This window comes from Camelus dromedarius, chromosome 8 (genome assembly GCF_036321535.1).
Source record: "Camelus dromedarius isolate mCamDro1 chromosome 8, mCamDro1.pat, whole genome shotgun sequence".
Lineage (NCBI taxonomy): Eukaryota > Metazoa > Chordata > Mammalia > Artiodactyla > Camelidae > Camelus > Camelus dromedarius.
This window is the reverse complement of record NC_087443.1, coordinates 42,441,048-42,455,109: the sequence shown is the minus strand read 5'-3', so window position 1 is coordinate 42,455,109 and position 14,062 is coordinate 42,441,048. Positions and strand designations below refer to the sequence as shown.

The 14,062-nt window shown below is 41.6% G+C and overlaps 1 protein-coding gene across 6 annotated transcripts in view; it reads left to right on the top strand.

The window, feature by feature from the left end:
* The window catches only part of BICC1 (BicC family RNA binding protein 1), a 328,975-nt gene that overhangs the window by 215,664 nt on the left and 99,249 nt on the right, over positions 1 to 14,062 (top strand). For all 6 annotated transcript variants that reach the window (XM_064488159.1, XM_064488158.1, XM_031461294.2 and 3 more), the window contains one exon: positions 6,555 to 6,624. In XM_064488159.1, the coding sequence (XP_064344229.1) occupies positions 6,555 to 6,624 (70 nt within the window). The remainder of the gene's footprint in view (positions 1 to 6,554; positions 6,625 to 14,062) is intronic.

Below are 14,062 nucleotides of genomic sequence, written 5' to 3'. Positions count from 1 at the left end.
TGTAAACGTCACTCCCCCTTCCCACTCTCCTTCCCTTACTCCCCACAGAAACTGAAACCAAAATAAGAACATAGGGTCCCAGGTTTATTAGGTACCTTTTTAATATAAAAAGCAGTGCTGCTACTCTTTGATGAGGAAATATTACTCCTTGTTTATGAAAAGCAAATATGAATTAGAAAGCTAAGATGACCCTTTAGGTTCCAAAGCTGTTACCTGTCCATAAGATTTTATCTTCATCAGACTTTCCACGATGAAATGTAACCTTAAAAATGAACTATAAAAGTACCTGTTCTTTCTAATGTTAACAATCTTAATTTTAATTGCTGTATATATTCCAAAATTGGTTTTCTTTGGTCAGATACTTTCATTACAATGAATATTTGCATTTCATCATATAGGAGATTAGCATAAGAATTAAGTTCCATTTTAATTATGAATCCCCTGTAAATAATGAGTGCAGTAAGTCTAACAATAGAAATTTAAAAGTTATTTTTCAAAAAGTTACATTTTTAGATAGGCTTCTCCAAAATTTCCTCTCTCCCTGTGATATACAGGATTGCTGCCTGTTATCAGAGAGCAGCTAAAGAAACCTAGCAGAAGTTGGTAGGATTGAGAAGGGATTCTTTTGACAGTGAAGATGTCCTGAAGTTGAAACTGACCAGTTTGAGATGTCGTAAACATACAGCCTCCAGAATGATGACTTAGAACAAGTCTTTAAAATATTCAAGATGTCTTTTAATGTTTATTGAGAATGATTCAAAATCACATATTTGTTCTTGGAGCTTTGATTTTGTAAAGGTGGAAACCAGGACAATAATACAATTTAGGGGGAAAAGAAACTAGCTAGAACTCACTTCGATTTTTTTTCTTTTTTCCTGAGGCAGAAGATAGTCATTTTCTCCTTAGAGGTTTTGTGGCTTTGCATACCTAGGCATTCCTAGCTCAAGCAATGTCAGGGTATGTGTAGTTTTAGTCTTGAAAGGAAACGTTAGTCATTTTCAGCATGTTCCCTAGCTTTCAGTTCAAATTTCACACAATGGGGGGCATCAGCATCTTATTTTGGTCAGCGTTCGCCACTTAATTGAGTTATTCCTTGAATGCAAACCGAACACTTTGGACATCATCCTGATTTGCTTAAGAATGAGGGTGTCTTGTGGGTTTCTGGGAATTGATTTCTCTGTGAAGTTCTGCAGGAATTAATTGGATAATGGAAAATGGAGACTATCCTCTTGAAAAGGTATCATTGTTTCCATGCATTATAAGATCTATAAAATGAACTGCTTTTAGTGTCCTGTTTCCATGATTTTTTTTTTTAAATGTCACTTGAATTCTCACGGTTATCTGTTAAACCTGTCTCGATTTTGTGAGGATGGTGAGACGGCCCACAGCCCCTGTGATAGCTGCTCCTGCTGATCTCCTTGCCCAACGTGCTGACCCATTGGATGTAGTGGTAACTTGTTGCATCCATAGCCCAGTCTACTCAGTGACTTACACATCATGTGTGTCCACACCCAGGCTCTTGTTCAACTCAAAGACATGGCCTCTTTGAAAAGAAAAGGAAGCGCTTAGGTCAGGGTTGTCTGGAAGCCCTGGGACCTCTTTTTAGAAACATGTGGAACTGACCTGTAAGCTTTCTAGCTCTTTTTGCCCCTAGGAGGAATCCTAGCTTTTTCTCCGACCTTCACTCATTAGCTGCTTTATTAATGTACAGCATCCAGAATTACGAGTTAAAACAAGAATCTTTAAAATGTTTAAGGTGTAATTTAATGTCTGTAGGACATGATTCAAAATGAGTAGTTCTTTGAACTTTGGTTTTGTGCAGGTGGAAATGGGCCATAATAAGATTAAAAAAAAAAGCTGGAACTCACTTCAGGACTATTTTGTGTGTATGAGACATGATGGTAATTTTTTTTTTCTCAGAGGTTTTGTGGTTTCTTTGATTTCAGCCACTGCTTCCTGACCTCCCCTTTTCCAGTTCCCCCATCTACCTGTCTTGATGACCCTGTAGGGTATCTTTTTAAGCATAACATGCTAGATACAGAGCTTCTGACCTGCTTGGTGCCCTCCTTTATGCCTCTGAACTCCCTGACCCCCACCCTTACCCCACTTCTGCCAGGGGACATGGCTGCCAGCTCCCTGTTCCAGTAATTCAGTGTCGGTCCTGGGGTTCCTGGCCCAGCCTCCACCCACACTTCCAGCGGAGACCTGTACTCCCCCTCCTCCTGATCATGCTCTCTGCTGCTGGTGTCTCCTGTACCACTGCTCCTCCCACAACTGGCTGTTGTGAAAACCAGTTAGCAGTGTGCCATGTCTGAGCTGTAGAAACTGGCTTGGGGTCACTGTAGATGATGATTTGAAAAGCTTCATTGGTAAATTCCTATGCGGAATTTTGACTGCCTAAAAGTGAAGTATGGCCCCTTCCCATTTGTAGTTAGCCTGCCAGTTCTCAGAGTTGACGCCTGGCAAGTGACAGTGAGCACAGGCCGCCGGTGGCTCTGGTTTGTGTGGGGTCTTCAAGTCTGTATTGCGCATGTCCATGCACAGAGCCATAGAAGGGTGGTGAAGATGAGGGACACACTCCCTGGCCTGGATGCATAAGGTGAGCCTTGAAGCAGCTCCGCTGGCTGCATGAATCACCCTCAGGCTTGCTGGGGTACCTGCCCCCTCTTCTAGACCTTTCTGCACGCATTGCTGTTCTGCCTTGGTCGCTTTATCCCCCCTTTCCCCAGCTAGCCAGCTCTTTCTCCTCCTTTAGGTGACAGCATTAGCGGCATTTCCTTGAGATAACGTTCTGTGACTGTGCGCGACGGGGTCAGGATCCCTTCTGTACATCATACTGGCCTGCCCCATTCTGAAGCTCGGCGCACATGGTACCTAACGGTGGCTTAACTTGTCTTTTCCCCTGTTAGACCACGAGCACTCCCTTGTTTGCTGTTGTAGCCCTAGTACCTAGGACAGTGCCTGGCCAGGTGTCATCAGTAAGGAACGAACACAGCAAGGGTGTTACCCAGCACTCAGTGTGTGCCAGGCTCTGTGCCTGGGGTTTCCCACGTGTTTCATTATTGAAATCCAACAGCAGCTGTGTGAGTAATTAACTGTATAGAGGAACAAAGCGAGGCTGATGAAAGTAATTTGCCCAACACGGTAGCAAGAAGGCGGCAGAGCTGGTCTTTGATTCTTGAGCCACGTGCCCTTAGTATTTTAAACACAGCGATGAACAAATAAAGGGGTGTCTGAGAAGGCATCCAATCAGAGCTCCAGTGGGGGCTGCAGCCTAGTGAACGACCCCCGAGGTTGGCCTTGGCTGGCCACAAACAATCAGTGGAGTTGGTTTTTTCCTAGTCATATGGGAAAGGTCAGCTACAGGTGCCCAATTCCAAAAGTAGTATTTTTTTTTTTCTTTAAAAATTTTGACATTTACTGCAGCTCATCGAATTTTGGAGATCACGTGGTACGGAACGATGGAACTCTGATTTTAGAATTAGGGATACTAAGTACTAAGCTTGGGATATCCTCTCTTCCCCTCATGGACAGTCTTGATGTGGGTAGTTCGAAAGTAAGTTTTTTGGGTCTCACTTCTTCACTGCACAGTAGAGACACTGGACTGGTGTGAGGTTTAGAGGGAGTGTGTGTAATGAGGCATTTTGACTTGGTGACTATTACCTACTGTTAGGATATTTTCTGTGGCACATTATTTTCTGTCATAGAGCATCTATTGGTGTTTAATATAAAGAGATGATCACATGCAGGGTAATTTCTGCAAATAATTAAGATTTCAGAAAGTTATGTCTTCCAGCAATATTCAACAAGGAAGCTTCTCTATTACAGTATTATAATGATGGCACTGGACATAGTTTACTGGTTTAAATGGCCAAATTATTTAATTAAGAAAAAGTATATAATTTTCTTCCTGCTCCCACACCAATAGCATCATAGTGAGATTGTAATTCTCCATTTTATCTCTTAAGGTGTCTTAGCCAACTTAGAGGAAAATTTTGAATCTAATTTTAGTCACTTTGGAGATGCACGTACAGTAACTGGAACTAATAGGTGATAAAGTGTGACCAGTGAGAAACCCCTCCTACCTGGGCCTTCCTGCCCTCGTTCAGTGACTAGTGAACTTGCCCACAGATTTGCGTTTACTTGGCTTTTGGGACTTGAGTGATTTTGCAGGTTTTATCTTGGAGAACCCTTTACTAACGTCCCCCCGACCCCGACCTTTCCGGAGAGGAGCCGGGGCCCCTGGTGCGCTGGTTCTGTGTGGTACCCAGCCCGCTGCCAGACAGTCGCCCTTTTTTGTTCCTCCGCATCCCTGACTTGACTGTGAGCTTGTGAACACAGGGAATCGTTTCTTGTTGCTCTGGGCCCTGGCACCTGTGGCACCTAAGGAGGCTTTTGATAAATATTTGTAGGTTGTTAAAACCAGACAGTCTGCCCAAAGTACACACATTTGAAAGAGCTAGAGGCCCCGTATTCAGTGTAGTGTGGTGGCTGAGAGAATGGTCTTTGTCTGCGCTCTGGGGCTTTCCTCCCCGCTGCTTCCCTGCGGCTGTGTGGGGAATAAAGGAATCTACTTCCTCAGGGTGTCGTGAGGATTTATGTACCCAAATGTGTGCTGGCTATGTGCAGGGTAGAGAGCTTTTATTTTGCAGAGACAAATGATTAACAAAGAGAAAAAAGGAGAATTTCAGATTGTGATGAAGGTTAGGAGGGAAACAAACACAGTGAGGGGTTGGGGGATGGGGTGCGGGGGAGGGCGTTGGGAGGGTGGTGGGTGGGGACGTGAGGGTAGGTGCACTGCCCTGAAGGGGACACTGGGCACATTCTTGGGGGGCCCAGTGCGGCTGCAGCAGAGGATGTGGAAGAGGATAACATTTATTTTATTTTAAAATGTGGATTTAGAGTTAACTGAGCAATTTAATGGTGAAGACAATGAAACACGTTAACACGGACAGTGTAGATGGGAAGAGAAGAGGCAGGGGCCAGGTCTGTAGGATGCGGGTGACAAGCTTACCTACCTTCAGGGCCAGACGGGTACCTTGACTTTGTGAAGATAGTGTGAACTCACTTTTGTTTGCCAATTTTTAATAGAGACAGGGGTGCAGGGAAATACTTCTCCAAGACAAACGGCAATGCAAACACCATGATGAATGTCAAGTTCTGTGCCGGCACCCAACCCATTGCCCTGCAAATGTGGTGATGATAATGGCACTTGGCTCTTGATCTCATTATGGGAGACCCAGCCTGCAATCTTCCGACCCTGAGTGAAGGGGGCATCTAGTCCTCAGTGCCAGCTGGGTGTGGCTGGGTAGGAACGTGGGCTCCAGGTACTGAATCTGCCACATTTTTCCAGAGAACCAGAATCTGAATGTCTATGTGAAATTCCCAGGTTTAAGAATGTTGGCTCACATTAAAGAAAGAAAAACTTTATAATGGGTTGACAAAATGCATCTGTGGGCTGCCCATCCGAAACGTCGGCTGCAGGCCCTCTTCTGCTCTGATCAAGGGGATTAAGTGAAGTATAGTGCACGTTAACATGCTGACCCTCTCACCTTGTGCCCAGTGCATAGCCAATACCGAGGGGAAAGGGTGCTTTTTATGCATCGCACTGTTGGTGCGTTTCACTGCCTTCACCATTCATTTGTTTTGTTAACTCCAAATCTGTATTAAAAGATAAATATTCTAGTGATTAAGTGGTAGTTGCTGTCATTTGCCTACTAATTTGTTTAGCTGTTTGCTCTGTTAGATTGATTAATTTTATATTCATGGTATAAAAGTAAATATGAATCTAGGCTAATTCATGTGATAAAAGTGGAGAAAAACAAAGGATGAGTGTGTTTTGGTTACTTACTCTTCTCATTTACCGTCAACATTCTCTGCTTTGCACACATGACTTTCATCCCTGCTCTGGGGCTTTCGCACATGGGGGTCTCAGGTCCTCTTGGCCAGTGTTAGCTGTGTGTAAGTGGGAAAGAACTGTGGCAAAAATGCTATTTTAGACCAGGCGAAAGGTGATGGGGAGTGCAGCCTTAGGATGACGTGGTGTTCTGTTTAGATGCTTTACGTCAGTTTTAATGAAGTACAAATGTGCCCATAGCAAGTCACCCCACCCCCCGAAAAAAAAATCTTCATTAAGTATGGCCTAACCCACGTAGTTTTGTATTACAAGGATCATGTTTGGTGTGTTGAAATCCACTGGCGATTGTCTTGGGGAATTTTATTCAGTGTAAGCATCTTGAATGGTTTGGCATCAAACTGGGTCAGTTACTTATTCGTGTACTTTTTGGTCTTGACGTTAAAATTCTGGGGCATCACAGAGAGGAACATGGGGAGTAACAAAATATAGCTGAATATTTTAATAGATTAAAGGCTTATAAAAATGCATCTCTTTTTTCCCCCCAAGGGTTTATTTTTTTGCATTGTTTTAAGAGAAGATCATTTTGTTGCATCAACATGAGGCTAAGGACTTGAAAATAATTTTTGAGGGGAGAAATCTTATCTGTAAATACAAGCTCTTAATTGAATCAACATTTTTCTTCTCATTTTTGTTACAGATTATGGAGGAAACAAATACGCAGATTGCTTGGCCGTCAAAACTGAAGATTGGAGCCAAATCCAAGAAAGGTAAATCATGAGAGATGGAGAAATTGGTAGTTTTGATAAAGGAGACTGTGGAATTCTTGCACGTTTGCCAGGGAGAAAAATCAGCCTTTATCCTTACCATGTTTGTCCCCAAATATTTGTTAAATAGCAGTGCTTTGGGAGGATTATCATAATGAAAAACAATGTACAGCCTTTTATTCGATAGCAGAATGATATTTTAAAGTATTTTATTATAATAGAAATGTTATTCCAGAAAATGCCATAGCATGTTATGATTTCAAGGATGACCACGAGTCATGGTAACTCTTCACAAGTAATCGCGTGTTTTCAACACATGAACTCACACTGTTTACATTTTAGGCTTCCTTTTTCTGTACCACACAGATTTAATAGCTGATTATTTTCCCTTCCAATATGATATGAACTTAGTTTCCTTTCTCGTCGGCTTCTTCTCTTTCTCTGTCACACAGTGAAGAACCCACTAGACTTCTCTTTCAGGCTGAGCATTTCTCTAGCCTGGCCTTCCCTCGGCTTTAACCTAGAGGACACTCACGCACACGTGGGTGGTCAGAAATGGAAGTATGGGACCCTTAGTTTTCTCGCAAGGTTACATCGTATTTTCAAATGATCTGCCAGTATATATTTTTATGGATAGTTTTTCTTTTCCCAGCATAACCTCAGTGTCAAGAAACTTGGTTGTGTGTAATTCATTAAAAGATGCACGTAGTCACTAGCAGATAATGGAAGCTGCTACCATCAAGCAGTTTAAAAACCAGTGGTTGTGCAAGCTGGCCATCATCTGCTAGCCTTTTTCTTGTTGCTGTTTAGTTTTGTGTTTGCTGTCCCTTTTCCCTGTGACTTTTCATGCTAAATGATCCTAAACACTGCAAGATTTGCAACTTTTTTTCTTTTTGTCCAGATTCCCTTCTTTTAATCTCACGTTGTTAGAGTTACTCCTCACATAGAGTGTAAGTTACTTTACAGCTATTGCTGTGAGTGCTATTAACTGGACTTCAGTGCACTGGAATTCCTACTGAAGTTCTGACCTTGTTACTATCTTTTTTGTGACCATGGTGGTAAGAGAAGGGAAACTTATGTGCTCAGCCATCATAAGAAGACATGGTGAATTTCTGAGTGGAATTCCACAACTTTGTGGAAACCTTGCATTTGCCAAGTGCTGTTGGATAAGTTTCTCACCTAATCTTCAGTGTGCTGAGTTGCTGTAGACTCACTCTGCAGGAGAAACTGCCTTTAGTGGGCTGTCTACCTGTTTGGTTGTTTGTGGCCATTCAAAACCCCTGGCCTGCAACTTGAATAAATTGTAATTTGGACATGTCCTGTTGTCAGGTATTTTAACTTAGAGAATGAAATGAGCTTCATTACTAGCTTAATAAAAATGTAACTTGATGTCTCCCCAAAGAAAACCCCCAAGGAAACAAGAATATTAAAACAACCTCAGATAATTTTGGATGGCTTATTCCCTTGCGTCACCCACACTACAGTTTTCCCCCCACGATCGTGAGAAATGGAGAATTGATTCATTTTTTAATTTAAAATGTGGTTACAACTTTAGAGATGTTAAATAATATGGAGATGAATGGATTAATGTTTTAGATTTGTTTCCAGTCGTTGACACATTTAACCCATTCAGAAGGGCCAACTATATTCCACATTTTGATTATACATTGTGCTCTGAAAATAAGAATATTTCAGCAGTACATTTGAGGGCATTTAGCATAATTTCCACATGGTTAAAGTTAACCTTTGGAATTATGCCTAAGAATTGATCCCTCCAGGCCTGGGTCTACAGACATCATTTTGTTTTTTTATTATTTATGAAGTGCTGTGAATGTACACAGTACTGCACGATGAGCAGGATGTGCCAAAAGAGAGAGGCTGAGTTCAAGGAAGGGAAAAAGAAATCAAAAGTTTTCCTTAGAGGAAATTACTGTTCAGAGTTTACTTGAGTTGCTCTTATTACTTAAACATACAGCTGCTGAATCAGTTCTTGGCTAACATTCTTGATATGATGAATATTCCTATATTATTTTTAAAATGGTCTTGTTCAGAGATGAAGTTTGTTTGACTGCAGTTTGTGGTTAGTGAGAATGCCATGCAAATGGCAGGAGGAACCTGAGGAGGTAATGGCTTGCCCTTTCACCGATCGTGGCTGTCCTTTCTCACCTCTGAACGTCGTAGAGGAAAGAGTTAGTGGTCTTTATTTTAAGCCTTCTTCATCCCAAACTATTATTATTTCATGAGACCAAAGAATAGAAATGTATCTAGGGCCCCGTGCCACGTTTTGGATGGTTATTGAATTCTGAGTCCCAGGGTGATGTGGAGATTTGGAAGAGACAGGCGAGCCCTGGCGTGCTGGAGAGACAGTACAGCCGTGTGTTTGTGTTGTACCTCACTTTCTAGATTTATGATGCTTACTGGTTGAATATTTGAGCCTAGACAAACATTTTTCATGGCTACTGTTACCATAGTCTGTCCCTTTCTTTACCTTACTGGAATTAGTCCTGTGTTTTTCAAATGAACTTCTAGTAGTCCTGTCCCAACTTTATATTTTTAAGTCATCAATCTTTTGTCAGAGCCGCCATATGACAACTGCCTGGATCCTGCCTGGCAGAAAGGCAAGAAGCCACCAGCTGGCATTTGCCATCATTTAGGAAATGAAGATTCTTCTCTAGAGATTCCGGGTCAGTCGGTCTGAGGTGGGACTGGGAATCCATATATTTAACAAGTTCCTCCAGTGGTTCTTAAGGTTGAGTTTGGGAAACCAGAATCTCACCACCTGACACAGAAATACCATGATTTAGTCACTGAGGAGACCATGTGTTCAGAAAGGCAGCGAATGATGACTGCTATTGAGAAACAGGCAACATCCTTCAGTGGTGGTTGCTCTTGGATAATGTCCATCTTGGTTTCTAAAGGACAACACCTTTATGGATTCATTCATTTTAAGTTTCTTTGCAGTCAGTTAACATGGATAAGTGTAGAGTGATGATCACCTCGCTGTTCAGTGCCCGTGTGAGATAGTTTTGGATAAAAGATCGTGTGGTGTTTGTCCTGTCCCCTCCACCTCTCTTTCTCCTGTGCCACCTTCTCCCCTCCCTCGTGTCCTTTCACTCGTCTTCCATTCATCTTTAACCACAGAGAAGATAGTGGAAAAAATGGAATAGGAGCATTGTCATTTAGTAAGCAGGACATTTTGGGGAAGTGCATGTTTTATGATACAAATTCAGGGACTATAGAATTTTTAAAAATATTCCCTAGCATTTGAAATTATTGGAAGATTGAATCCTCATCCAAGCCAGAAAAAACTTAAGAATTTAAGAGTCAGTACACCAGAAATTGACACAACATTGTAAACTGACTATAACTCAATTTAAAAAAAAAAGTCAATATACTGGGCACTTAACTAGGCCAGTCTAGGAGTGTCTTAATGTGAGTCATGATTAAAAAAAAAAAAGCAATCCTTAGTATTTCTTCTGTATAACATAAATTCATTTTGAGTGGAAGAAAATGAAGCTTCAGCTCTTGGGGTCAGAATACTAGAACGTTCTGCTTTATGTAGAAAAACCTGAGGTTTGTGCCTGTGAGAGCAGTATTTAAGAACTAAGGTATATAATACTGTAAAAGCTTACTAACATAGAATAACTTCAGGCATTCATTAGAATTTTGAATGTTACTCTGAATCACAGCCTATTTTAAAGTAAATGCAGCTTTATTAAAGTACAAGTAACATTTTGAGCAAGTTTAACTGTTTTGCCAAATAGAAATCCTGCCAAAGCTGCCTTAGCAAATAGATAAAAGTGATTTGTGATGAGAATTTATCACCCTGGTATGATCACGCTGCGTGCTTCGTGATGCCAGATGAGTGTATTCTTTCAAATAAAGGAAACATTTTTCTTACAGTCCTCTTCTTGCTCTTAACTTGCTCATCAATCTCTTTCTTCTTCGACTGGCAAGGGTAAAGTGGGTAAAAATTGTTGACAGTCTTCATGCCAGATTTCAAATAAATAAGGTCAGCATTCATGAAGCTTGATTGTCTTTTGTTCTGGGAAGAGCTGTCCTGCAGAGTTTAACTAAGTGATGGGAACTGTTCTCTGCGTGCGTTTCTCTGACGACCACGTAGGACGCCCCAGGACAGCGAGGGGATGAAAGGTGTTGACTGGGTGGCTTGATGCATCCTGTTTTGGAGGCCATTTGGCACCAAGTTTGGCTATTCTCTTCCTCCTCGAATAAACAAGAGAATCATCAAAATTCCATGAGGTTTTATTATTTTTGGTTGTGTTCCATCAGAATAAGCAATATCTGGTAGAAAAATCTTAGCATGGGAAAAACCGTAGGCTGTTTACTTCATTCTTTTTCAGAGGAAAAAATTTGTTGAGTGTGCTTCTACTTTGGCTTTGTGTCCTCACCTGGGACGAGGTGAGGCCTTTACCATAGTGACACTCGGAGGGCAGAAAAGAGGCCTGGCGTCGTGTACTGGACCACAGTGTTTCCAGGGGTGGGTTGTGACCTGTTCGTGTATCATGAATTAATTTAGGTGGGTTGTGACCTGTTAGTGTATCGTGAATTAATTTAGGGGTCACAACCAGCTTTTAAAAAAAAATACAGCTAGATTAGAGAAGAAAATACCGGACTGTGCAAGTAGTGTCATGAACCTTTTTGTCATATACGTATGTTTATACATACGAACAAATACACACATGTATATGACTAGGTCATGATGTAAAATGGGTGACAAAGGTCAGAGAACCCTGTTCTAGGCAGTTAGCTCCCCAGAGGGTAAAGAGTACATGAATTTTGTTTATCACTGTGTCCCTAGTGCTGTAACCAGCACATAGTTGGCACTGAGTAAATATTTGTAGGTTGTCTGGTCCCTCAGCTCAGTTCACTCATGGTTATAGTGGAACTGCTGATACGGACGGGGATGTCTGTCACTACGGTGTATTGTGTAGGAAGAAGGTTTAGAACCACAGCCTTCACGAAGGAGTGGCATTCACTATTATGAATTACTATTATCAGTACTGTGACTAATGGTATCTTTCCTGTAGACCTCTTAAGTGAACGAAGGTGGGACATGATTTGTGGCTGAAGCTTCCTTTCGTGGTTCTGAGCAGCCCTAGCTGGGGAAGTGGAAAGAAACGTAAGGGAAATTAGCTGGTGGTTGTCATTCATGGGACACCTGAATGTCAGTGTATCTCTTTCTACATGAATAACCTCATTTGTAGATAGTGCCAAACGTGCACACTTGAGTTCTTTTCTGAATGTGATGTTCTCATACACAGACACACAACACATGCACACACACACACTTCATGTTGTGGGTGAAACGATTCATGCTATGTGACACCTTATCTGGACTCAGGACCCGAGCTTGGGTTCGTTTCTCGATCTCCAGCAGGCTCCGTCTTCTTCCCTCCTGAAGGCCCCGGGATGGGCTTACTTGCTCTTCTTGTAACTACTGCAGGGCAGCTGCTCGCTCCAGTCTTCTCTCTGTCTCCTGTGCCAGGGCTGGAGAGGAAAGTGGTCATTGCTTTTCAACTGTCCCCTCAAACCTGAAAAAAGCAAATAAATCTGATGGTTTTTTAGAAAGATATTTTTCATTAACTTAGTTAAGGAAGCGAATTTGGGATAGAATGGAGAGGTGAGAAAGTCAATGGAAAAGTGAAAGCATTAAGATAATAAGGAGACAAACCAGAGACTGGGAGGAAATATTTGCACAAGATATATCTGATAAAGGGCTATTACTCAAAATGTGCAAAGAATTCTTAATACTCAACAGTAAGGAAATGAACATTGCAGTTAAAAATTGGGGAAAAGGCCATAACATATACCTCATCAAAGAAGGCATACAGATGGCAGATAAGCATGTGAAACGATGCTCAATATCATATGTCATGAGGGATTTGCAAATGAAAACAGTGAGCTACCACTACACACCTGTTAGAATGGCTGCAGCCAAAACGCTGACAACCTCACGTGCTGGTGAGGACGCGGAGCAACAGGAACTCTCACTCATTGTGAAATGGTACAGCCACTTTGGAACGTGGTCCAGCAGTTTCTTATAAAACTAAACATAATCTTACCATACAGCTGAGCAATTGTGCTCCTTGGTATCTCCTCAAATGAACTGAAAACTTAGATCCACACAAAAACCTACACACAGATGTTGATAGCTTTATTCACGGTCAAACTTGGCAGCAACCAAAAGGTCCTTCAGTAGGCGAACCGGTACCTGCAGACAGTGGGATATCATTCAGCGCTGAACAGAGGTGAGCTATCAAGCCTTGAGAAGACATGGAGGAACTTTAACTGCATATTACGAAGTGAAAGAAGCCAATAATAGGTACTGTATTATTCCAACTATATGACGTTTTAGAAAAGGCTAAACTGTGGAGACAATAAAAAGATTAGAGGTTAGTATCTGCTAGGGGTTTGTGGGGAGGGAAGGATGAATAGGAAGAGCACAGGATTTTTAGGGCAGCTCAGCTATTCTGTATGATCGGAAGTGGTGAATGCATGTCATTATACAGTCATCAGAAGCTACAAAATAGGTTTTGATGTTGGTGTGATGTTGATGGTAGGGGAGGCTGTGCCTTTCTGTGGGGAGGGGCATGCTGAAACTGTACTTTGCATCAGTTTTGCTGTGAACCTGAAACTGCTCTGAAGTAAAGTCTGTATTTTAAAAAGTAGTCGTATATATTGGGTGCAACACTTTAATCAGCATCTTAAAATGTATTATATACAAAGATAATGTTACATGATCAATAACTCTTAGTGTATAAGTGTAAAAGCACCACAAAATCTCTTAAGAACCAATGAAAAGTTTTGTAAAATTAAAAGAAGAAAGCAAGAAGGACGGTTAAATGGTAAATCACACCTTTTTTTCCCCAGAAAGTGGCTGGAGCCAAGTCATGAGCTCTCTTAGCTTACCTGCCTCTGTGACCATCTCCTTGGAAGAGTTCCTTTTCCTTCAGCCCTTTTCTTTCCTGAACAGGTGTTTTATTTGAAGTCCGTTGCCTTTAGTGAAGAAAGTGCCACCCCAGGACCCTGTCTAACTACAGTTCTTTCTTCTTGTTAAACCCCGTGAGGGGGAAGGGCAAAAATATTTCTTACTTGCCTCCCTTGTAATAGGCGTGTTCTCGGTGTGTTATCTCTCTTAATCCTCACAAAATCCTACATGAATGGCTGTTATTAGCCCTGTTAAACATGTTAATAACTGATGCGGAGAGATGGTGTAACTTGTCATGATAGTGTTTGAAGTGATGGAGTTAGGCTGTAAACATTGATTTCAAAGTTCAGGGTAATTCCCACCACTCCACAAGCAGGCATGTTGGTGCTAATGATGAGTGCTGGTGACCAGACAAATGAAGATTCACTTGCACATTCATTTAAAAACACTCAGATTTAGAGTATGTTTCTTAACTGTCTTCTTCAAGAAGAA